Source organism: Cucurbita moschata, unplaced genomic scaffold, assembly GCF_002738365.1.
Source record: "Cucurbita moschata cultivar Rifu unplaced genomic scaffold, Cmos_1.0 Cmo_Scf00009, whole genome shotgun sequence".
In the NCBI taxonomy this organism is placed as follows: domain Eukaryota; kingdom Viridiplantae; phylum Streptophyta; class Magnoliopsida; order Cucurbitales; family Cucurbitaceae; genus Cucurbita; species Cucurbita moschata.
The window spans coordinates 866,161-889,697 of NW_019268525.1; the positions used below are offsets into that span (position 1 = coordinate 866,161).

General features: G+C 38.6%; 4 protein-coding genes, 3 non-coding genes and 1 pseudogene across 7 annotated transcripts; 5 read left to right on the top strand and 3 right to left on the bottom strand.

Annotated features, from left to right (window-relative positions):
• Positions 1-1,364: 1,364 nt before the first annotated feature.
• On the bottom strand, positions 1,365-3,116 carry LOC111447783 (transcription factor DIVARICATA-like). The gene is made up of 2 exons (XM_023087119.1): positions 2,097-3,116; positions 1,365-2,003 (listed from the first exon to the last, which is right to left on the bottom strand). Exons 1-2 carry the CDS (start codon positions 2,489-2,491, stop codon positions 1,556-1,558), a joined length of 843 nt encoding a protein of 280 aa, XP_022942887.1. The 5' UTR covers positions 2,492-3,116; the 3' UTR covers positions 1,365-1,555.
• A 1,385-nt stretch (positions 3,117-4,501) lies between these two features.
• TRNAR-CCU lies at positions 4,502-4,574 on the top strand. The gene has a single exon. It is a non-coding gene; the product is annotated as a tRNA-Arg (tRNA).
• An 855-nt stretch (positions 4,575-5,429) lies between these two features.
• Positions 5,430-5,502, top strand: TRNAR-CCU. Its single transcript has one exon. It is a non-coding gene; the product is annotated as a tRNA-Arg (tRNA).
• Positions 5,503-10,615: 5,113 nt separating this feature from the next.
• On the bottom strand, positions 10,616-12,916 carry LOC111447504 (sedoheptulose-1,7-bisphosphatase, chloroplastic-like). The gene is made up of 8 exons (XM_023086716.1): positions 12,651-12,916; positions 12,433-12,555; positions 12,169-12,354; positions 11,934-12,015; positions 11,634-11,855; positions 11,421-11,521; positions 11,251-11,322; positions 10,616-11,136 (listed from the first exon to the last, which is right to left on the bottom strand). The coding sequence occupies exons 1-8, from the start codon at positions 12,744-12,746 to the stop codon at positions 10,855-10,857; spliced, it is 1,164 nt and encodes a 387-aa protein (XP_022942484.1). The 5' UTR covers positions 12,747-12,916; the 3' UTR covers positions 10,616-10,854.
• Positions 12,917-13,193: 277 nt separating this feature from the next.
• Positions 13,194-17,044, top strand: LOC111447503 (adenylosuccinate lyase-like). The gene is made up of 10 exons (XM_023086715.1): positions 13,194-13,487; positions 13,619-13,756; positions 13,945-14,160; positions 14,265-14,447; positions 14,607-14,828; positions 15,186-15,302; positions 15,385-15,528; positions 15,741-15,842; positions 16,257-16,325; positions 16,621-17,044. The coding sequence occupies exons 1-10, from the start codon at positions 13,209-13,211 to the stop codon at positions 16,852-16,854; spliced, it is 1,704 nt and encodes a 567-aa protein (XP_022942483.1). The 5' UTR covers positions 13,194-13,208; the 3' UTR covers positions 16,855-17,044.
• Positions 17,045-17,875: 831 nt separating this feature from the next.
• LOC111448060 lies at positions 17,876-18,037 on the bottom strand. Its single transcript, XR_002711359.1, has one exon. It is a non-coding gene; the product is annotated as a U1 spliceosomal RNA (small nuclear RNA).
• Positions 18,038-18,305: 268 nt separating this feature from the next.
• On the top strand, positions 18,306-21,071 carry LOC111447954 (annotated as a pseudogene).
• Positions 21,072-21,431: 360 nt separating this feature from the next.
• On the top strand, positions 21,432-23,454 carry LOC111447316 (proliferating cell nuclear antigen-like). The gene is made up of 4 exons (XM_023086412.1): positions 21,432-21,857; positions 22,313-22,465; positions 22,547-22,644; positions 22,801-23,454. The coding sequence occupies exons 1-4, from the start codon at positions 21,539-21,541 to the stop codon at positions 23,233-23,235; spliced, it is 1,005 nt and encodes a 334-aa protein (XP_022942180.1). The 5' UTR covers positions 21,432-21,538; the 3' UTR covers positions 23,236-23,454.
• Positions 23,455-23,537: the final 83 nt, after the last annotated feature.

Below are 23,537 nucleotides of genomic sequence, written 5' to 3' on the forward strand. Positions count from 1 at the left end.
ACAGTAAACAGCATATATTACAATTATAATATATCTCTTGCTGTCTCTAACTAATCCCTTTAATCAATTTAATTTTAAACACATAAATCTCTCTACAAACATCTAAATATAGAGAATAAATATTAAAATGGTTGAAAAAAAACATTTATGAATAAAATTAATTTATTTGAAAGTATTCTCTAATAACAAAAATAATTTTTTTAACAAAAAAAAAATAATAAAAATATATCATTATCGAACTAGATATCAGCTTTTATATTTAGTAATGATTTAATTTCGAGAGACAGCTCTTTAATAGAATATACTTTATTTTATGTCAATGAGACATAAAAATGTGGAGGAAATCAGAGCGCACCTTTAGCCTTTACAAAACAAAGATGTATGAAATAAAATAAAATAAAATAAAATATAAAGAAATATAAAGAAAGATGCTTAATAAATAGGTAAAGTGAAGAACCTTGCTGATGCTACCTACTATGCCACAATTGGCATTTTCTGATAATAATAATAAAAAAAAAATAGAATTCTAAACCTATTTTCGTCCATTACTTTAATAATTGATTCCATTTTATGTATCAAAATTTTCCAATTTGTTGCTTTAATCCTAAATTGTACATATAAGTAATCTATTTTAATATTTGTTGTTCATTTTTCATTCGTCCATAAAATTATTAGATATAAATTTTAAAAAAAATTGAATTTCCATATTCACTACAAAATTAAAAAAAATAATAATAATAAAATTTTGTAAGAGCCCCCGTCCACAGCTAATACATGTTTTCTTCTACTCTCTAACTAATGTGAAATCTCACCATTCACTTTATTGAGAGCTAACGTAGTTCATCGCTCGGTATCTGACTCGGGTAATAATGGGTCCATGTCGGGTTAAGGAGAGAGAGATGATGGTGGGTTAAAAAAGTGAATGCAAGAACACTATTTATGCAGAAGCATATTAAGCATAAAGGAAGAAGTGGGATTCAAACTCAGCTCCAACTAAGTGATTTGATCAGACATGGTCAACTTGCCCATATTGCCATTCACAAACATATAAATATTTAAGATGTTTGCTCCCCTTTTAGGCTGTCCAAGTGCTTCATGACTCAGCATGGTTTGGCCACATCACTTCCTTACATGGCATCTTCTATGCAAAGCCACAAATTAAAGCTGCAATTATATCAAAATATCTGCCTCAACATCCTTCAAATTCATCATCACTCTCTTTCTTTACATCCTTCACTCCATAATGTCGTGTTCGGGAGCGATTTCGGTGTTGTTCTTCACGGTCGTGTTGTTTTTGTATGTAACATAACAGATGTAATCTATGGTTCATGAAGTTGTTGAGTTTCAAACAGCAATGCAGGAAATCCAAGAACAAATGCCAAGTCTTTTTTGCTTTCCATTTCATATGGCATACATGTCTTTAATGATCAACAACAGAATCTATGAACCTTTTAATCTTCATAAACATAACATCACAAAAGACGTATTGATTATTGGACTTGGCGTTTACATCGACCCAACATAAACACGAACATCCATATGCTATGCATCTATCTTATCTGTAAATTTGATGCAATATGGAGTAAGTTCCATAATATGCATCCTTCAGTTCTTGATGATGTTGCTCCTTCTTTACTCCATTTGCAACAATCCCAGATGGGAATGACACAACACAATCGCTATAGTTAGGTCCTAATCCGAGCAGCCCCCCGTTGGTGGCTCCTTTCCAATCAAACAACACCTTTTGATAGCAGCCTGCCTTCTCATTCTGATCCAAACAAGGCAACAGTTCCTCATTCTCTGATGCTGTGGCTTCTGTGAGATTCACGGTTGTGATGTCATGGATGCTTGGCCGTCTCTTGTCCTTCCCTCCTGATAGCTGCCTCATGAAGTACTTTTGGGCATGGCTTGCCACTTGGGTTGGTGTTTTTGAGTTCACAAAGTTTCTTGAAATGTTCCTCCAATCCCCTTTTCCATATTTCAAAAGTCCCCTCAGGAATTGCCTATAACAAAACGAATTCACAAACAAACCCATAAAAAATCTGTATCCAAACAATGAATTATGATATCAGAAGAGTTCATAAATGAAAATTTACTTGTGTTCTTCCTCTGTCCATGGAACCCCTTTCTTCCTTTCATGATCAGAGCCCCTACCAACAGAAGATTTCCTTCTATACGCATCGAAATTTCGATCATCCACGAACTGAAACGAAAAAGAAGAGGCGAGATCATAACCTGGGATTGGGAATCTCCCAGCTTCTATTTCACAAACATCTTCTTCAAGCTCCCTATATTGCTTAATCACATCTCCCACAGTCTTTCCAGGGATCATGGCCGCCACTTTCAGCCATCTGTCAGGCGTTTCCTTATCATATATAGCGAGGGCGCTCTCAAACATCTTGTTCTCTTCCTTGGTCCACTTTGTGGTTGGATTATGAAGCAGGAACCAGGCGGAAGTGGAGAGGTGGGAAGATGGGTACAGAGTCTCCATGGGTGTGGCCCGGAAGGAGGTTAGTTTGTGAAGGGTGTGGGTTAGGAGGTCATTTATAAGTCCATTTGGAAAAGGGGTTTTGATTTTGAAGTCAAGAGAAAGGGGAAAGGGCAAGAGACATTGAGGCTTTTTAGAGCGATTTTGAAAGGGGGCGTTTAAATCGGAATCATTACGAAGGAATCAAGAATCTCCTTTCACAAATGGCTAAAGAATCTTATAAAAAGGGGAGCGACTCGCTTTTCAGAATCGAAAAGAATCATGCCCCTCGAGCTCTCAGATCATCATTTTTCTTTTAATTTTCTTTTTCACCCATTTGTTTAATGGAAATGGAGAGTTCGAGAAGGGTGAATTTGAGAACAGAGATTGAAACCCACAAAGGAAATTGAGAGTGAGAATGTAAAATACAAAAACGCAGTGGAAGAAGGAGCTCCGTTCGTCTGTAATGGTGGAAATTTGAGTACAGTGATGAAGATTGAAGAAGACGAGTTATGAGTATGTGAGGGGGAGGCGGCGGAGGTGGCGGAGGCGGCGGAGGTGGCGGAGGCTGACTTCCTTCAACTTTTCTGCGGAATGATGATAACATTCGTCGCAGTCCGTTGGTTTTATTGGTCATCAATCATTCCATTTCTTCCTCCTCGCCCATTTTAGAATTTTTCATTTATTATAAATTATCATTTTCTAGAAACCAAAAAACAACACTAAAAAAGCGACAACATTTTTTTCCTCGAAAAAAAAAGAAGCTTAAATTATAATTTGAATTGTGTTTATGTGAACGAATATAATAATTTAGTTCTAATTGAACTCTTTAAAAAATTTCACTACTTTTTTTTCAAATTTTCACCTAACTTGCTAAAATAAAAAATTCAAGAATTAACTCCATATGGTTTTGCTTTCAACTTTCTCATCAGACCTTTAATCAATAGGAATAATATTCTTTCATTATAAATCCATAATCATTCCCTAAATTAAGTAAGGTGGGACTTTCATCCAATATGAATAACATTTTCAAAACTCATAAATATTTAACTAAACATTTGCTCTCAATATCATTTTCTTTATTAAAAAAAAAACAGTAATTTTTTAAAGATCTTTTGAAGGACGTAAAAAATTGTAACATTTAAAAATTTTAAGTTTAAGATTGCAACATTCTCCTGATACAATTTAACGAAACTATAAGTTTAAATAAAATTTCATGCAACTTGACAAGTTTAGAAATAAAAACCGAACTTCTCTCATTTCCAAAATCAAGTTGGGATGTATTAAATCACTTAATGCCTTAATAAAAAAAAAACAAAAAATCAAATAGCTTTTAGTTTTTATTTTTATTTTTATTGTTATTATTATTTTAATATTTTATGACTAAAATATACTCTTTAAAATTTAAGGAGCAATTTGATATTTAAATGAAAGATATGACTCTCTCATACACATACATTAATGCGACAAATAACTAGTAGGACTGAAAACGCTATATTATTTCACAATGCATATATTATCAAGTAAACAAGAAGCAATTGAGCTAGAAAGTCATAGGTTTGACTCCGAACTGGCACAGTGTTATATTTATTTTATTTTTAAAAGGTTTGGTGCCCATAGCTGGGACGCGTTTCGACCCCTACCTGATGCGGTTTTATGTCTTTTATTTTTAGAAGGTTTTTAACCATTAGTGCCTAGATGTGTTTGTATGTTGGTCATTCATGGCAGTGCCTGTAGTTTAGTAGATAGAGCGTTCATTTCCTAAGTAGAAAGTCATAGGTTCAACTCTTATTTGGCATGATTGATATATATATATATATATATATTTTCATTGGTGCCTACTCTGATGTGTTTCGACCCCTACCTTGAGCATTGGTGACTACCGTAGCTTAGTGGATAGAAGGTCTCTTTCCTAAGCAGAAAGTTATAGATTTTACTCCTATTTGGTGTGGTTATATTTCTTTTATTTTTAGAAGGGTTTTGACCATTGGTGGCTATAGTTGACACACGTTTGTATGTTGTTAGCTCATGGGTGCGCTTGTAGCTCAGTGGATAGAGCGTCTGTTTCCTAAGCAGAAAGTCATAGGTTCAACCCCTATCTGGCGCGGCTATATTTCTTTTTCTTTTAGAAGGTTTTTGATCATTGGTGGCTATTCTTGGATGTGTTTGTATGTTGGTGGATTATGGGAGTGTCTGTAACTTAGTAGATAGAGTGTTTGTTTCCTTAGCAAAAAGTCATAGGTTCACCCCTATTTGGTGTGGTTATGTTTCTTTTATTTTTACAAGGTTTTTGACCATTGGTGGCTACAATTGGGACGCGTTTGTATTTTGTTAACTCATGGGAGCGCTTGTAGCTCAGTGGATAGAGCGTTTGTTTCCTAAGTAGAAAGTCATAAGTTCAACCCCTATCTGGTGCGGCTATATTTCTTTTACTTTTAGAAGGTTTTTGATCATTGGTGGCTTTTCTTAGGATGTGTTTGTATGTTGGTGGATATGGGAGTGTGTAACTTAGTAGATAGAGTGTTTGTTTTGGTGAGCAAAAAGTGTTCACCCCTATTTGGTGTGGTTATGTTTTTTTTTTTATTTTTAGAAGGTTTTTGACCATTGGTAGCTACAGTTGGGGCGCGTTTGTATTTTGTTTGCTCATGGGAGTGCCTGTAGCTTAGTGGATAGAGCGTCTGTTTCCTAGGCAGAAAGTCATAGGTTTGACCCCTATCTGGTGTGGCTATATTTCTTTTACTTTTAGAAGGTTTTTGATCATGGTGGCTATTCTTAGGATGTGTTTGTACGTTGGTGGATTATGGGAGTGTCTGTAACTTGGTAGATAGAGTATTTGTTTTGGTGAGCAAAAAGTCATAGGTTCACCCCTATTTGGTGTGGTTATGTTTCTTTTATTTTTAGAAGGTTTTTGACCATTGGTAGCTACAGTTGGGGCACGTTTGTATTTTGTTAGCTCATGGGAATGCCTGTAGCTCAGTGGATAGAGCATCTGTTTCCTAAGCAGAAAGTCATAGGTTTGACCCCTATCTGGCATGGCTAGGGATGACCACGTGGTTTTATTTCTTTTATTTTTAGAACATTTTTTACCATTGGTGGCTACGACCACGCGGTTTTATTTCTTTTATTTTTAGAACGTTTTTTTACCATTGGTGGCTACTGTTGGGACGTGTTTGTATGTTAGTGGATCATGGGAGCGCTTGTAGCTTAGTGGATAGAGTGTTTGTTTCATAAGCAAAGTCATAGGTTTAACCCTTATTTAGTGTGGTTATATGTATTTTATGACCACTGGTGGCTATAGCTAGGACACGTTTGTATGCTGATAGCTCATGGGAGCGCCTGTAGCTTAGTGGATAGAGTGTCTTTTTCTTGAGCAAAAACTCATAGGTTCGACTCCTAACTGGGGTGGTTTTGCTTCTTTTATTTTTAGAACGTTTTTTACCATTGGTGGCTACCGGTGGGACGCGTTTGTATGTTGGTGGATCATGTTAGAAGGTTTTTAATCATTGGTGACTACAGGGACGACCCCTAACTGTGGTGGTTTTGTTTCTTTTATTTTTAGAACGTTTTTTACCATTGGTGGCTACCGTTGGGACGCGTTTGTATGTTGGTGGATCATGGGAGCACCTGTAGCTTAGTGGATAGAGTGTCTTTTTCTTAAGCAAAAAGTCTTAGGTTTTAACCCCTATTTGGTGCGGTTATATTTCTTTTATTTGAAGGTTTTTGACCATTGGTGGCTACAGCTAGGTCACCACCCTTAACTGGTGCGGTTTTATTTATTTTATTTTTAGAAGGTTTTTTACATTGGTGGCTATAGCTGGGACACGTTTGTATGATGTTTGCTCATGAAAGTGCTTGTAACTAAGTGGATAGAGCGTCTATTTCTTAAGTAGAAAGTCATAGGTTTGCCCCTTATTTGGTTGAGACTATATCTCTTTTATTTTTTTAGAAGGTTTTTTTACCATTGGTAGCTACAATTGGGACTCGTTTCAACCTCTAGGCGCAATTTTATTTCTTTTATTTTTAGAAGGTTTTTGACCATTGGGATGCGTTTGTATGTTGGTGGATCATGGGAGTGCTTGTAGCTTAGTGGATAGAGTGTCTTTTCCTTAAGCAAAAAGTAATAGGTTTAACTCCTATTTGGTTGGTGCAGTTAAATTTTTTTGATATGTTGGTAGCTCATGGGATGGGATGGGATGGGAGGGCCTGTAGCTCTTTGGATAGAGCATCTATTTCTTTTATTTTTAGAAGGTTTTGCATCTGTTTCCGAAGTAGAAAGTCATAGGTTTGACCCCTATTTGGCGTGACTAATATTTCTTTTATTGTTAGACGATTTTTTTCCACTCCTAATTGGTGCGGTTTTATTTCTTTTATTTTTTAGAAGGTTTTTATGCGTTTGTATGTTGGTGGATCATGGGAGTGCTTGTAGCTTAGTGGATAGAGTGTCTTTGTATGTAGAGCATAGGTTTGATCCCTACCTCGGGTTGTCTATATTGGAGCATCTCTTGACCATGGACCTTTGTACGTAGAGCCTTGCCTTTATATCTGTTAGGAATATGAACCCTGACATCCTTTGTATGTAGAGTCTGGGACGCCTTTGTTGCTGGTGATTTTATTTTTAACACATGTCCATGGACAATTTCTGTTTTGGGAACATGAACCCTCTTTTGTATGTAGAGCATGACGCCTTTTTATTTGGTGCATCCCTTGATCATTGGCGCCTGTAGCTCAGTGGATAGAGTGTTTGTTACATAAGTAGAAAGTCATAGGTTTGACCCCAATCTGGTGCTATTTGCCCATGTACAAGCAACTTCTCTTTTGGGAACGTGAACCTTAACAACCTTTGTAGGTTTGTGCATCTCTTGACCATTGGCGTAACTCAATGTTGGCATGTCCCATGGACAAACAACTTCTCTTTTGGGAACATGAACCTTAACCGCCTTTGTATGTAGAGCTTGGGATGCCTTTGTATGTTCGTGCATCTCTTGACCATTGGCACCTGTAGCTCAATGTTGGTGCATCTCTTGACCATTGGCGCTTATAGCTCAATGTTGGTGCATCTCTTAACCACTGGTGCTTGTAGCAAAGTGGATAGATTGTTTGTATCGCCCATGGACAAACAACTTCTCTTTTGGGAACATAAACCTTAACAACCTTTGTATGTAGAGCCTGAGATGCCTTTGTATGATTTTGCATCTCTTGACCATTGGCGACTGTAGCTCAATATTGGTGCATCACTTAACCACTGGTGCTTGTAGCATAATGGATAGAGTGTTTATTTCCTAAGCAGAATGTCGTAGGTTTAACCCTTATCTGGTGCGATTTTATTTTTAACATAAGTCCATGGACAACAGCTTCTCTTACGGGAACATGAACTTTGTATGTAGAGCGTGCATCTCTTGACCATTGGTGTCTTTGTATGTTGGTAGGTTTGACCCTTACCTGGTGCTATTTGCCCATGGACAAGCAGCCTTTGTATGTAGAGACTGAGATGCGTTTATATGTTTGTGCATCACTTGACCATTGACACTTGTAGCTTAGTGGATAGAGCATCTGTTTCCTAAGCAGAAAGTCGTAGGTTTGACCCCTACCTGGTTTGCGATATTATTTTTAACATAAGTCCATGGACAACAACTTCTCTTATGGGAACAAGAACTTTGTATGTAGAGCATGAGATGCCTTTGTATGTTTGTGCATTGCTTGGCCTTTACGCTTGCAACTCAGTGGATAGAGTCTGTTCCTAAGTAGAAAGTTGGAGGTTCAACCCCTACTTTTATTTTTAACTTAAGTCCATGGACAACAGCTTCTCTTATGGGAACATGAACTTTATATGTAGAGCATGGGACGCCTTTGTATGTTGGTGCATCTCTTGACCACTGGTGCCTTTGTATGTTAGTAGGTTTGACCCTTACCTGACTATTGGCGCTTGTAGCTCAGTGGATAGAGCGTTTGTTTCCTAAGCAGAAAGTATAAGTCCATGATCAACTGCTTCTCTTATGGGAACATGAACTTTGTATGTAGAGCATGGGATGCCTTTGTATGTTTGTGCATCTCTTGACCATTGGTGCTTGTAGCTCAGTGGATAGAGCGTCTGTTTCCTAAGTAGAAAGTCGTATGTTCAACCCTTACCTAGCTCGATTTTATTTTTAACACGAGTCCATGGACAACAACTTCTCTTATGGGAACATGAACTTTGTATGTAGAGCATGGGACGCCTTTGTATGTTTGTGCATCTCTTGGTTTCCTAAGTCATTTGACAATAGCTTCTCTTTTGTATGTTGGTGCATCTCTTTGACCACGGGTGCTTGTAGCTCAATTGATCTATTTCCTTAGCATAAATTGTACTTTTGTATGTTGGTGCATCTCTTTGACCACGGGTGCTTGTAGCTCAATTGATCTATTTCCTTAGCAGAAATTGTACTTTTGTATGTTGGTGCATCTCTTTGACCACGGGTGCTTGTAGCTCAATTGATCTATTTCCTTAGCAGAAATTGTACTTTTGTATGTTGGTGCATCTCTTTGACCACGGGTGCTTGTAGCTCAATTGATCTATTTCCTTAGCAGAAATTGTACTTTTGTATGTTGGTGCATCTCTTTGACCACGGGTGCTTGTAGCTCAATTGATCTATTTCCTTAGCAGAAATTGTACTTTTGTATGTTGGTGCATCTCTTTGACCACGGGTGCTTGTAGCTCAATTGATCTATTTCCTTAGCAGAAATTGTACTTTTGTATGTTGGTGCATCTCTTTGACCACGGGTGCTTGTAGCTCAATTGATCTATTTCCTTAGCAGAAATTGTACTTTTGTATGTTGGTGCATCTCTTTGACCACGGGTGCTTGTAGCTCAATTGATCTATTTCCTTAGCAGAAATTGTACTTTTGTATGTTGGTGCATCTCTTTGACCACGGGTGCTTGTAGCTCAATTGATCTATTTCCTTAGCAGAAATTGTACTTTTGTATGTTGGTGCATCTCTTTGACCACGGGTGCTTGTAGCTCAATTGATCTATTTCCTTAGCAGAAATTGTACTTTTGTATGTTGGTGCATCTCTTTGACCACGGGTGCTTGTAGCTCAATTGATCTATTTCCTTAGCAGAAATTGTAGGTTTGACCCCCTAGTGCTATTTGCCCATGGACAAGCAGCTTCTCTTTTGGGAACATGAACCTTGACAACCTTTGTATGTAGAGCCTGGAGAATGCCTTTGTATGTTGGCGCATATCTTGACCACTGTCGCTTGTAGTTCGACCCCTACGTAGCACGATTTTATTTGACAACAGCTTCTTTTTTGGGAACATGAACTTTGTATGTAGAGCATGGGACGCCTTTGTATGTTGGTGCATCTCTTTGACCACAGGTGCTTGTAGCTCAAGGGATCTGTTTCCTTAGCAGAAATTGTAGGTTTGACCCCTACCTAGTGCTATTTGCCCATGGACAAGTAGCTTCTCTTTTGAGAACATGAACCTTGACCCCCTTTGTAGGTAGAGCCTGGAATGCCTTTGTACGTTGGTGCATATCTTGACCACTGGTGCTTGTAGTTCAGTGGATAGAGCCCGTTTCCTAAGCAGAAAGTCGTAGGTTCAACCCTTATCTAGTGCGATTTTATTTGACAACAACTTCTCTTTTGGGAACATGAACTTTGTATGTAGAGCATGGGACGCCTTTGTATGTTGGTGCATCTCTTGACCATTGGTGCTTGTAGCTCATTGTATGTTGGTGCATCAGCGCTTACAGCTCATTGAACAGAAAATTGTAGGTTAAGCAGAAAATTGTGGTCTAGCACAATTTTATTTCTAAGTCCATGGACAGCCGCTTCTCTGTTGGGAACATGAACGCTGACACCACTTGAATGTAGAGCCTCCATTGGGATTGAGTCACCAAGGTAACACTTTATCATTGGAAGCATCGATTAAACCCCCTACTAATGCTTGCCATTTCCCATTCTTCCCTGATATGCCTGCGCAGAACGAGTATCGATCTCATATAAACTGGAAAAATCTGGAAACGGAAACATAATGGATGTTTTGTTGGCATAATACAAACAGTTAATTTCAGCTCACCATGCTCATGCCAGTGCCTCTACTCCAAATGATCTCAGGTGACAAACCAAGAGACGCTTATCAGATGACAGTAAAATTTCTTAGTATAGATCATAGAAAGAATAAAGCCATCATTCATCTTATTCAGAAACCGTGCTCAGTGAAGCCAGTTCGTTCGGCTTTTCAAATTTGACTGTTATAAGAAAGGTCTAACCTTGGAAGCTGTGGTGTCAAACTTCAAACAAGCTTGAACATTTTCATTTCTATCATACAAGTCATAAGCTTCTGCTGACTGATTAAATTTCTGTTTTCAACAAGCAAAGAAAAGATGGTGGGGAATGTTCTTTCACTGTTTAAACTGCAGCACCAACTGGCACCCCTGACTTAAACCTTGACGATCCATAGAGCGTTTCTTCAAAACGAATGATCTCTTCTTTAGACCCATAAGCAACTTGGGTCCTTTCGTCGAGATTCTCGATCACCTTGTCGAGCACAGACTGACGACCATCGCTGCTGTAACCTCCTGCTTTCTCCACTAAAAATCCCAAAGGAGCTACCTCAAATAACAGCCTCAGCTTAGCTTTGGTCGAGGGAGATGTCACATTTGTGAAAATCCCCTTCTCTTTCACAATAATCTGTGGATTCAAACAAAACCATCCTTTCAGAACGTTCATACAAAAAAGTGTTCCTACTTTTCAATCATTCCAACAAAAGAATTCCAAAGAACGTTGATCCGAAAAGTCGAAAACCTGGTTGACGTCAGGAACCATTCCACCGGTGTATCTCAATGTGTATTTTTCCTTCACATAGTAGTTGATCAGCTGTTGAATTGGAACGCATAAAAGGCAGTAAGAATGGTTTTAAAAAAAACATTAATACTCTTCTCAAGCCTTTTAGAAGTGGTAAAATAAAATGAAACCTTGTCATAGTCAGGGTTATCAAATGTGGCTCTCAAATTTCCTGGAGAGAACAGTTTTCCTTCCCCAATCTCTGTCGTCTCTTTAACGTGTTGCCATTTTCCTATACGACCGCCATCGTTAGAGCAAAGAAGTCAAGGTTTTAGATTGAGAACTGCCAGCCATTCTCTCAATTAAGAAAAAGCTTTTAATTCAGTTTAGTTGTAAAGAGTAACCTTCGTCAAGAAGCAGGAACTCATGAGTGCCAGGGAAGTCTTTCAGCGCAAGAACATATGTCGTGCGAGGACCGTAAACTCCCATGGCTGCAGCAGCTTGGTCGCTTCCCTTCACTCCAGTTAACTTATCACCGGGCCACACTCCAAATATGGTGCCAACACTAAAGTTCGTGTCAACAATACTTGAACCATCAAGCGGGTCAAATGCAACACTGAACCCTCCTGCTTATTTTTAATACAAAGTGTTAGTAGTCATTGAATCACCATTTGGTCGTTTTCTTATAATTTGAGATGCCTGACCTTCAACAGGGCCTCCCATGTCTTGAAGCTCTGGCACTTCTTCAGAGCAAGCATATTTGCATGAGTGTGAGTATCTCAAGGCCTATTCATTAAAAACATAACTTAGTACAGGATCTTAAGAGCAAATTTGGAGAAATGGATTCATATAAACTATAGTTGTCAGAATGTTCTCCTTAGAAACCAACACCTGAATCAAAACTCTAATATTGTCATTCGAGATTAATCGAAGGCTGACCTCGAATAGAAGCTTATCCGCAAGCATATCAACAGCAAGCTGTTCATCTCCAAAGGAGTTGATACAAGCAGTTCCTCCACAAGAAGCCGTCCTGACTTTGAAGGAAATGGTCCTCAAAGCTTCTCCCATGCACGTCAACAATCTGATCAATCCCTTATCAGGGGTTGCTTTGGTGAGAAACTCTTCCTACAATCACATACTCCTTTCATTATCAAACAAGCAAAATCACAATACTTGCAGGCATTATTACACAAACGCACTCACCAGACTATCACCAATCTCACATCTGGTTTTGGAAGGAACACTCCTTGGCCTTGATGCCACTTTCACTGATGACTTAGGAACTTGCCTTAACGACTCCCCAAATAGCGAGCTCGCTTTTAGACTCTATCATGCAATTTCATCACACACCCATCATCAAACTTCAGCCACACATTTCCAAAATCTTGAAAAATGGAGAGATGGGTTTCGTTTGTACATACCCTGGTGGCGAAAGGAGACAGGAGAGGAGTTGAATGCCGGGAAGAAAGATTGGGGAGAAAAGCCCCACGAGCACAGCAAGCAATTCCAGTCTCCATAGCCGACCCAAGTAGTATTGGACTCTGATTCTCTCAACCTAATATTCTAATTGGACATGGAAGGTGGACATGGAGCTGCAAAGTTGCAGGGATGAGAGTAGATAAGGGCGGTGAAGGAGTTTTTGCCGCATGGGTTGTGGTTACTTGAAAGGATGTTCAAGTGGGTGAGGCCAATTTGGATCATTCGTTCATATGTGGCTCTGCTATTGTCCTGAAAACAGATATGGTCGTCACTCTCATTCTCTATTGGCTTTGAACTTCGCTCGTAGAATTCGAGTTTTTGGGAGTTCATTATTACCGCTTGGATTGCCATTGGCACTCCCGTTCCTTTACTGCGGCGCCAAAATGTACACTAATAAATCCCGTAATAAAGCTAATAGTCTTGTACAATTAGGTGTATAAGAGAGAGATTATTATTTAAAAAATTGTGACGTGGTAGGACACGTGTGCAAATACACTTACATGAAGAATGAAGTTCGTGTTCTCTTGAAAAGGTCGAACCAAACCACAGGTGAAAGAAAGCAGAACAAGGGTTTTAGCTCTCACTACTCGTACTCATCCATGGAGGTCGGAGCGAACTGTAGGGTTTTGGACCCGCCCCGATTCATATGCGCGGCAATGGGTTTTCAAAATCCTAAAGAACCCTCAAGTGTTTTTCGAAATGGTTCCTTTTATCGTAAGCCCCACAGAAATTTTGGTTGCAAAGCCATTCTACAAGATTTCCAAGTACCGGTGGAAAAGGTAGTTCTTCTGCGCTTATTAAGCTCAACTTGATGGTGTTTTAGAATTTTTACTTCAAGATGATGATCAATGAACTATTTCCGTTTCTTATATTTTGGTTGTGATTTTTGTTTTATTTTTCTTTTACTCAGAAGAAAATCACTGTTGTAGATGAGCTCTCAAGTTTGGTGGCTTTGTCTCCCTTAGATGGTCGTTATTGGGGTAAGGTCAAGGACTTGGCCCCCTATCTAAGCGAATATGGGTTGATCTTCTACCGGGTTCTGGTTGAGGTACTTCTTAATTTGATTCATTGATTTGTAAAATCTGTTTCTTTTAAATTTATTGTTCTTTTACAGCTGAGGAAAGATGTGTTGTTTTGATTTTATTTGCTAATATCATCGCACATGGTGGGAGGAAGGTCTTTGTACTTATAGTACCTGATTGATCAAGGACTTCTCTTTTTCCTACTTGTCATTAGATCAAGTGGTTATTGAAGCTATCGCAAATTCCTGAAATCATAGAGGTCCCAAGATTCAGTGAAGATGCTTCTGCTTTTTTACAAGGATTAATTGATAATTTCTGCGAGGATGATGCCTTGGAGATTAAAAGCATTGAAAAAGTGACGAATCATGATGTAAAAGCAGTTGAATATTTCTTAAAACAGAGGTGTCAATCACATCCTGAGATTTCTAAGGTGGGACTTACCTTGCTGTTCTCCGTTTGTTAAAAATTGTTTTCATTGTATGTGTTCTTAAAACTTTTTTAGATCTTTTATAACTATTCTGCTCTGCAATTCAGGTGCTTGAATTCTTTCATTTCTCTTGCACATCCGAGGATATTAACAATCTTGCCCATGGACTCATGCTGAAAGAGTCATTAGAAAACGTTGTGCTCCCTTTTATGGACAAGCTGACAAATGCAATAAGCACCATGGCCAAAGATAACGCTCACATTCCGATTCTTTGCCGCACCCATGGACAGGTTTTTGGCTGACGAAATATATGGTGTATTCATCTTTTGACTGTTTAAACTGTTTCATGGTTTGGTGCTTGTGTCATTCTTGGTCTTGATTTTTGAGTGACTTGAAATATGTTCTATTCTCATGAACAAACCCCTTACGTGTCTTTTTTCATTTCGTAGCCAGCGTCACCTTCAACCTTAGGGAAGGAAATGGCAATATTTGCAGTCAGACTAAGTAGAGAAAGGTTGGAAGTTTCTAAGGTGAAGATAATGGGGAAGTTTGCTGGTGCAGTTGGAAATTATAATGCGCATCTTGTTGCATATCCAAATGTTAACTGGCCTAAAGTGGCCGAAGAGTTTGTAAACTCTTTGGATTTGAGTTTCAATCCCTACGTAACTCAGGTTTGTCTTTATATAAAGATTCGGTTTTCCATTTCGACGAGAAGTGTTGTCTAGGCTTATTTATCTGCTGTAGTTCGTTTGTTATCTAGTCAACTATTCATAATACTTTAATCTCCATATTTTTCTTTGCCATTTAAGTGGCTAAATGTATTTAGGATGTTGTTTGTGGGTTTTCCTTTACTGTGAATAACAAGCATGTTAATCTGTTTCGGTGTTTGAGGATGTAATGATGATCTTCGGAAAGCGACTTATGGACGTAAGAATTGGACATTAGATGGATAAGCTATTAGACTTACAAATAGAATGATTTGATTATTATCCTGAAATCCTAACTGTATAAATATACTCCTTTTTCAGATTGAAACGCATGACTACATGGCAAGACTCTTTTTTACCATTGTGAGATACAACAACATCTTGATTGACTTTGACAGAGATATTTGGGGTTACATATCTTTGGGCTACTTCAAACAGGTGAGTATCTTAATGTGTCTCGTCATTATTAATATCTATGAAAGAAAAAGCGTGTTATATGATTATTTATTATTTTGGGCAGATAACGAAGGCTGGTGAAATCGGTTCTTCAACAATGCCTCACAAAGTAAATCCTATTGATTTTGAAAACAGTGAAGGTAATCTTGGTGTGGCTAATGGAGCATTGGCACAATTAAGTGAAAAGTTACCTATATCTCGGTGGCAGGTATGCCTTTATTTTGACTTTTGATCTTCTATGCTTTGAGTCGGTAGATGGTTATTGATGTGAGATGTGACCATGTAAATGTGGGCTGTAGTGTTACATAATCATGCTTTCTAAAGTTTTGGGTTAAAAATGAAAATTTTCACTTCATGTAGGCTACTCAATGATTGTATTTAACTTGGAGGAGTTTGATGAAAAATACTTCTCTTTTGCAGCGTGACTTGACTGATTCTACTGTTATAAGGAACATGGGTGTTGGACTTGGACATTCTCTTCTTGCCTACAAAAGTACACTTCAAGGAATAGGAAAGCTTCAGGTACTCAAAATAATCATCATAATCATTATTAGTTTTGTGAAAGATGTTCCCTCTGATGGCATGTAATAAAGCAACTTCTACCTTTTAGGTGGGTATAGTTCGATTATGGGTATTTCTTGCTAGAAGAATCCTAACAAATTGGCCACTTCATATGCGGTCAAGTTAACTCCTAATTTTTAACTATTGATTACATGGTACGAATGAAACTTAGAAGCTTGTTAACTGGCTACAAGAAAGCACAAATTGTCTTTTCAGTCTTATTCTGGGCAATTTCTAGCACAATGCAACCTATCATCTTCCATGCTGTTTAACTCTTGTTTTATGGTTTCAAAACATAAAGTTTCTTCCTCCTGGTTCTTGTTGGCCATCTTCTATGTGGGGTTTCCCTTTAACTTGATTACTGCTGCATTGTAGGTTAATGAGAGTCGTATCAACGATGATTTGGACCAATCATGGGAGGTCCTTGCTGAACCAATACAGACTGTATGTATCATTCTGTACATCTCTGATTAATTGCTTCTGTCTGTGGTGCTAGTGTTGTGTATAAGTTCTCCTGGGATTATTGCTGGTCATGTGTTTAGAGTTAATAATTTGTGACGAATTACTTTGGCAACCAAATGTATTAGGATTAGGCAATTGTCCCATGAGAATACTCGTGTTGCACGCAAGCTGGTTTGAACACTCCTGAATATAACAAAAGGAAAGAAAAAACGTGCGATGAACGTATATTTGCTTTCCTCGTATATAATTATATCTCATCTGCTATCCATGTCAACAGGTCATGCGAAGATACGGTGTTCCGGAGCCTTACGAGAAGCTAAAGGAATTAACGAGAGGAAAGACGGTGACCAAAGAAAGTATAAGGAGGTTTATTGAAGGGTTGGAAATACCGAAGGAAGCGAAGACTAATCTGTTGGATCTAACACCTCAGAGCTATGTTGGGGCAGCGGTTGAATTGGCCAGGGATGTAGACATGGCCTTGAATCTTGTGAGCAGGGGAGAGCTCTTCTAAACTCTGGGGGGCAGGCCACATTTTTAAGTATTTACAAATTCCACAGTTCTACAAATTTTGAACATTTGAGCATATAACTTCCATTCAAGCCTCCCATAATATTTATGAAGCTTAATAAAAAAGGCCTGAAGTTTGTGAAGGGAAGTGTTTGTGTATTGAGTGTGGTTAATTGGAGAAACTCATTCAGATAGATAATCTTTTCTACAGTGTGACTGCGAACATTATATTCTCGTCCCCAAGTCCTGAAAAAAGAGTCTTTTAGTGTGACCGTGAACATTATGTTTCTCGTCCCCAAGTCTTGAAAAAAGAGTCTTTTAGTGTGGCTGTGAACATTATGTTCTCGTCCCCAAGTCTTGGTCCTGGAAAAAGAGTCTTGTGGAGGAGAATTTCACACTGATATTACTAAAGAAGTCTGCTCCTGGGTCGTATTGCAGTCTTAAAAGGGAAGGTCTTTTAGTCGGTTCACATCCCCTGACTCGACTCAACATTGAAGTGGTCTCGTGCGCCGCCATCATTTTGACGGGTCTGAGCTGCCTGTGGCTAGGAGATCTCGCGATGCAGGCAAAGGATCTCCCTTTTAGTCGGTTCGCATCCCCGACTCAACATTGAAGTGGTCTCGTGCGCCGCCATCATTTTGACGGGTCTGAACTGCCTGCGGCTAGGAGGCCTCGTGTGCAGCCATCATCTTGACAGGTCTGAGCTGCCTGTGGTGCAGACAAAGGATAGGATCATCTTGACGGATCTGAGCTGGCTAGGACTCAACATGTGCGCGATCTGAGCTGCCTGCGGCTATAAAAAAAAATGCCCCGGACACAAATTTTTAGACTAAAACATCTAGTGTGACGATAGACCACTTCCCTCAATTTTAGTAAGGATGGTGGTTCACTAGAAAAATAACCACTATCCTCAATTTTCATGAAAAGAATAAATAAAACAAGAAAAAGAGAGATACATAGGCTATTTCAACAAGAAACTTACCGAACACAGAAAAATTATTGAAAAATATTATAATACTGGCATTGGAGGGGCCGCGCGAACGCAGGCCCCCACTACCACAAATTATGACGTAGGTTCTGCCACTTTGGGCAGACCTTAGACGGGCACCCCTCCGAAGTGCAATGGAGGTCACCAACCTAGACCATGAGCCTCACTGATCGCCCATTGATCCCGTCCAGGTAAGTATGTTTCAACGGCACTAGTTCCTTCCTTTATATACTGCATCTAACCTCTTCCTTTCTCCGTGTTTCCGATGTGGGACAAATTTAGTGTAGCTTCTATTAACGTGAAAATGGGCCTTGGATTTTTCCTTGTGATGGGCCGAAGGTTGACTCTAGAAACATAATAATATTACTTTTTAAGTTTTTTAAACTCACTAAACAAATTCAAAATTTATAATTTTATATAAAATAAATCACTTCATTTTTAGCTCTATCTTTAGATACCTTAGGACCCATAATAGAATTGTGTGTTCAAGTGGGTCACTGTTTGCTTTTTGAGCAAAATTATTGATATGATGTTCTATTTTGATCGTGAATCGTCTGATATCTGTCTACTTGGACCAACAGTAGATGGGTTTTGATTGGTTTCGTTTTTCAGGCTGATCTAAGGGGTTTTTGCCTCTTAAGTAAACAATGTGAAGCTTCTTCAGGCAGTCCAGGTATGGAATTTAGTGCATCCTTTTCTTAACCTCATGATCTCTTTTCATGAAGATAATTCAGTTTTCTGAAAGAGAAGCATGTTAGGTTTAAAGACAAAATGCTAAATCAGAAAAACAAGGATAAAATGACAAGTCGTTACTTGCACGATGCCGATGGTGCAGCTCCAGTACTGAAAAAGGTGAAGAAGAAAGTCGCACCGGGACGGAGTAAAGTTTAAGCAACCATGGGTGTCTTTCCGGCAAAGATATTTTCTCGCATCCCTTTTCACTTTATCACTTTCTTTTTTCCCTATAAACAAATTTGACGCTGTGAATAACCAATATATCATAAATTATTTGCTTCTGCCTTTCGCTACATCTTGCATTTCACTATCTTCTTCTTCTTCGCTACATCTTGCATTTCACTATCTTCTTCTTCTTCGCTCCACTTGCTACATCCTAAAAACAATCGATTCATTTCCTTACTTCCTTGATTTGAGGTACCCATCTTCGATTTCGATTGCATTTCATCTCTGACCTAGATCTTGCTTGTTCATGATTCTGGGTTTGATCGTTTTCTTCGGTACATTTTGAAGTGTGTTGAGCTCTTGGATTTGGTTTTCGTAGATTATCAGATCATTGGATGCAACTTCTCTTATGTATTACTTTGTTTTTCCGTCTGAATTTGATTCTGGGTTTTTTGTGCATTGAACGTGTTTGATGAAATGCCATTAGGAAAAGGAAGTTTGTTTGGTCGGGATCGCTTTGTGGGTTTGAATTGGACGAGATTTTGATTGGTTGACGATAGTCGGATCTACTTCAAGGCTTAGCTATGTCGTTTATTGGCACCCAACAGAAGTGCAAAGCTTGTGAGAAGACCGTGTACCCTGTAGATCAGTTATCGGCTGATGGAGTTGCTTTCCACAAGCTATGTTTCAAATGTAGCCATTGCAAAGGGACTCTTAAGGTACATCACTTCATTTTCAGGACTCATTTGTTGAAATCTTTAATTTTCTTGCCTCACTTCAGCATGATTATGCATGTTTACCGAGCATTTTTGTGGGTCAGAATGTGGGAACTTTTCTGAAATGACTTGTCAAATGCTTTCAGCTGAGTAATTATTCTTCAATGGAAGGTGTTCTATACTGTAAGCCTCATTTTGAGCAGCTCTTCAAGGAAACTGGAAATTTCAGCAAGAACTTACTATCTCGTATGTTCCAAACTTACATTTGATCATGTAGCTATTGCTTTTTACCAACATTTTCTAAATTTTTCTTTTTCTACAGCTGCAAAGTCCGCCGACAAGCCAACCCCAGAACTGGTAAATTTAACCCCAATGCTGCAACTAGTTGTGATTATATTTATAAACAGCCGCTCATCTCATAGCCTCTTGTTGGCTCCAGACTAGGTCACCAAGCAAAGCTGCCGGCATGTTTTCTGGGACACAAGAAAATGTGCTACATGTGGAAAAACTGCATATCCTCTGGAGAAGGTTAGTTTAGAAGACGTTAGAAAGATATTCAAACAGTTAAAACCTGCTTAATCGCATCAATTGTTCATTGTCTAATGATGCAATGAATTATCTTTTCTGCTGGGGTTTGACTTTCTTCTGTATGCTATCGTTTCCGACATTTACATATCGACCTCTAAAAGAAAGGAACTGTGAGATCCCACGTCGGTTGTAGAAGGAAACAAAGCATTCTTTGTAAGAGTGTGAAAACTCCTCCTTATCAGACACATTTTAAAACCTTGTGGGAAGCATAGAAGAGAAAGCCCAAAGAGGATAATATCTACTAGCTGTGGGCTTGGGCTGTTACAAATGGTATCAGAGCCAATCACGGGGCGGTGTGCCAGCAAAGATGCTGGCCCCCCAAGGGAGGTGGATTGTGAGATCCCACATCGGTTGGAGAGAGGAACGAAACATTCCTTACAAGGGTATGGAAACCTCTCCCTATCAAACGCATTTTAAAACCTTGAGTGGAAGCCTAAAAGGGAAGTCTAAAGAGGACAACGTCTGCCATTACAGAGCGGTGGGCTTAAACTATTAAACTATTACAGAGCGAATGTTACTTCAATGAATTGGTTTTCTGAAGGCTTGAATGTGGCTCTTGTTTGAGGAACTTTAGATTGCTTAATCTAAAAGAAAGGAGTAGTTTTGCTGGGTTGGTACTTTGAATGCATCTGCACGGACGTTCCTTTATTGGTGACGGATTGCGGGAATTGCTTGTATGCAGGTGACAGTTGAGAGCCAAGCGTATCACAAGTCGTGTTTTAAATGCTCACACGGTGGCTGTTCTTTATCTCCATCAAACTATGCTGCACTTCATGGAATTTTGTACTGCAAACACCACTTCTCCCAGCTTTTCAAGGAAAAGGGAAGCTACAACCATCTGATCAAGTCTGCATCAATGAAACGTCAAGCAGTGATCTCCGATCCCGACGCTTCAAAGGTCGAGTTATAAACTTCCGATTGTCGTTTCATTGAGTCAATTGTCCTTTTCCTCCCCCCTTCCCTAGTATGTTCTACTTTGATCCTCACGGGTTTGTGATGGGAAACAGAAAAGAAACTTCCATGATTTTTCATCTCGATGAGCAAATTATACGTTTAAGGGTATTGATATTACTTTTAAAAATTCATGGATATTTTGAAATATGTACAAATAGTTTCTTTTATATACTGTGTAATTATATTTCTTTTATAAAAAAAAAAAAAAAAAAAATTAAGAGTATTAATGAAATTTTAGAAGATAGAATTTTTAAGATTAAATAGTAACCATTTTCCTCGGTAAAATATTTTTTATTTTTGAAAAATAAAAATTTATAAATATTATTGAAATTTTTAAAAGCATCTTATAAACATTAAATAAATATTTTTATTAATTTTGACATTTTTAAAACTAAGAAAACGACGTCGTAGATGATCTGGCGGGAATCCGAGTCCCCACTCCCGCCCAACGAGGGTCTCTTCGTATCCGTTGTACGATTTATTTCATTTCTCGATCACCGAAGAAACCGCAAAATCCGCCATTAACTCCCTGCGAAAGAAAAATGTTGGAGCTCCGTCTACTCCAAGGGGGTCTTCTGAAGAAGGTTCTTGAAGCCATGAAGGATCTCGTCAACGACGCCAATTTTGATTGTTCCCCTACTGGTTTCTCTCTCCAAGCCATGGATTCTAGTCACGTTGCTTTGGTCTCTCTCCTTCTCCGCTCAGAGGGTTTCGAGCACTATCGCTGCGATCGCAACGTCTCCATGGGTATGAACCTCAACAATATGGCTAAGATGCTTCGCTGCGCTGGCAACGACGACATCGTTACGCTCAAGGCCGATGATGGTAGCGATTGCATCACCTTCATGTTCGAAAACCCTTGTCAGTAAACTACCCCATTTCCTTCCTTTTTATTTTTTTTACCAAAACAAGTTATTAACTATAGCTATTTAGATAATAGTTATTGATTTGAAAGTTTAGAGAAAGATTAGAAAGATTTAAAGATTCAGTAGTTATGCAATCTCTCTCATAAATACTCAATGAGATCTATATTATTTACAACAACCAAAAGACGACGAACAAAAAAAAAAAAAAAAAGAGAATTAATAAAGCAGCTTCAGTTATTTGTTTCGATCGTGGACAATTTCTAACCAGGACTTACTGAGAAATGTTTCTGGACATTGTAGGTGAAATACTAATCCACTGGTTTTGAATGAACTCAATGGAAGTTAGTAGACTAGTTTTAGATTCCGTCAATGAGCAATGCAATGTATGAATCTCAGTGATGAGATAGGAAATAGTTATTCTGACTGATAATTGTTCGTTTCCGTGCTTAGCGCAAGATAAGATAGCTGATTTTGAGATGAAGTTGATGGACATTGATAGCGAGCATCTCGGAATCCCTGATGCCGAATATCAGTCAATTGTTAGAATGCCAGCAGCTGAGTTTGCCAGGATTTGCAGGGATCTCAGCACCATAGGCGATACTGGTAATCATTTGAATCATTTCGTTTCTTTTAGGAGGCATTATTCGAACATGTATAGGTTAACGAATAACCGATTTGTCTCAGTTCTGATCTCTGTGTCCAAGGAAGGAGTTCAATTCTCAACCAGAGGTGATATGGGCACTGCCAATATCGTTTGCAGACGAACTACCACAGTTGATAAGGTTTTTAACTCGATCACACAGCACAAACAATTCATTACAATTGATTCTGGGAATGTTATGGGCCCTGTTCTGTTCTAAAAAAATGTAGGACAGTGGTTTATCAATGTCGATCAATTGTTTTGATGGCTTATTTCTTTGTGAATTGAAATTTCACAGCCTGAAGAAGATGTCATAATAGAGATGGAAGAACCAGTTAGCTTAACCTTCGCCCTGAGGTACCTCAACTCTTTCACAAAGGCAACCCCTCTGGCAACTCAGGTGACCATTAGCATGTCTTCAGACCTACCTATGGTGATTGAATACAGAATTGAAGGTATGGGTTATATAAGATACTACTTGGCTCCTAAGATCGATGAAGAAGAAGAAGAAGCTGCAGCTGAAGCGATTCGCAGACCTGAGATAGAGCCCAAGAATACAGAAAAAGCAAAACCTAAAGCAGATTTGAAGCCAAAGGTCAAGCCTAAACCTGAATCAGAGATGAAGATTGACGAGGGCAATGAGTCTGTAAATGAATTCAATGCTGAAGAGGAAACTAATACTCCCAAGGAACCGAAGATTGAAACGATGGAACTTGAGTGTTGCCCGAAGTGAAATTAGTTAGGCAGTAGGAAACGTTAGCCACTTCTTAACTCCTGTTGGTTAGGTTAGTAGCAAGGGGTAATTTTTGTGACATAAATGCAACAATTGGTGGCTATATGTTTTTGGAATCTATTGTAAGAATCTAGACTAATATTTTGGGGTCAGGATTGGTTACATTTCATCCAAATCCTGACCATGGAAGGAGAAATGAGAAGTTGATGTATTTCTGTATTTTCTTGCAACCAAGCAGAATTACCCTGTAATAAAGTTCAGAGTAACTAGGAATTAACATACTAAACGTGGTTTTTCCCCCT

Coding starts and splice junctions, on each gene's coding strand:
- LOC111447783 (XM_023087119.1), bottom strand. CDS start 2,491: ATGGAGACTCTGTACCCATCTTCCCACCTCTCCACTTCCGCCTGGTTC. Junction 2,004..2,096: donor TGGACAGAGGAAGAACACAA/GTAAATTTTCAT, acceptor GTTTTGTTATAG/GCAATTCCTGAGGGGACTTT.
- LOC111447504 (XM_023086716.1), bottom strand. CDS start 12,746: ATGGAGACTGGAATTGCTTGCTGTGCTCGTGGGGCTTTTCTCCCCAAT. Junction 12,355..12,432: donor GTGAGATTGGTGATAGTCTG/GTGAGTGCGTTT, acceptor ATGTGATTGTAG/GAAGAGTTTCTCACCAAAGC. Junction 12,016..12,168: donor CGGATAAGCTTCTATTCGAG/GTCAGCCTTCGA, acceptor TTTAATGAATAG/GCCTTGAGATACTCACACTC.
- LOC111447503 (XM_023086715.1), top strand. CDS start 13,209: ATGAAGAATGAAGTTCGTGTTCTCTTGAAAAGGTCGAACCAAACCACA. Junction 13,757..13,944: donor TCTACCGGGTTCTGGTTGAG/GTACTTCTTAAT, acceptor ACTTGTCATTAG/ATCAAGTGGTTATTGAAGCT. Junction 14,448..14,606: donor TTTGCCGCACCCATGGACAG/GTTTTTGGCTGA, acceptor TTCATTTCGTAG/CCAGCGTCACCTTCAACCTT.
- LOC111447316 (XM_023086412.1), top strand. CDS start 21,539: ATGTTGGAGCTCCGTCTACTCCAAGGGGGTCTTCTGAAGAAGGTTCTT. Junction 21,858..22,312: donor CTTCATGTTCGAAAACCCTT/GTCAGTAAACTA, acceptor TTCCGTGCTTAG/CGCAAGATAAGATAGCTGAT. Junction 22,466..22,546: donor CAGCACCATAGGCGATACTG/GTAATCATTTGA, acceptor GATTTGTCTCAG/TTCTGATCTCTGTGTCCAAG.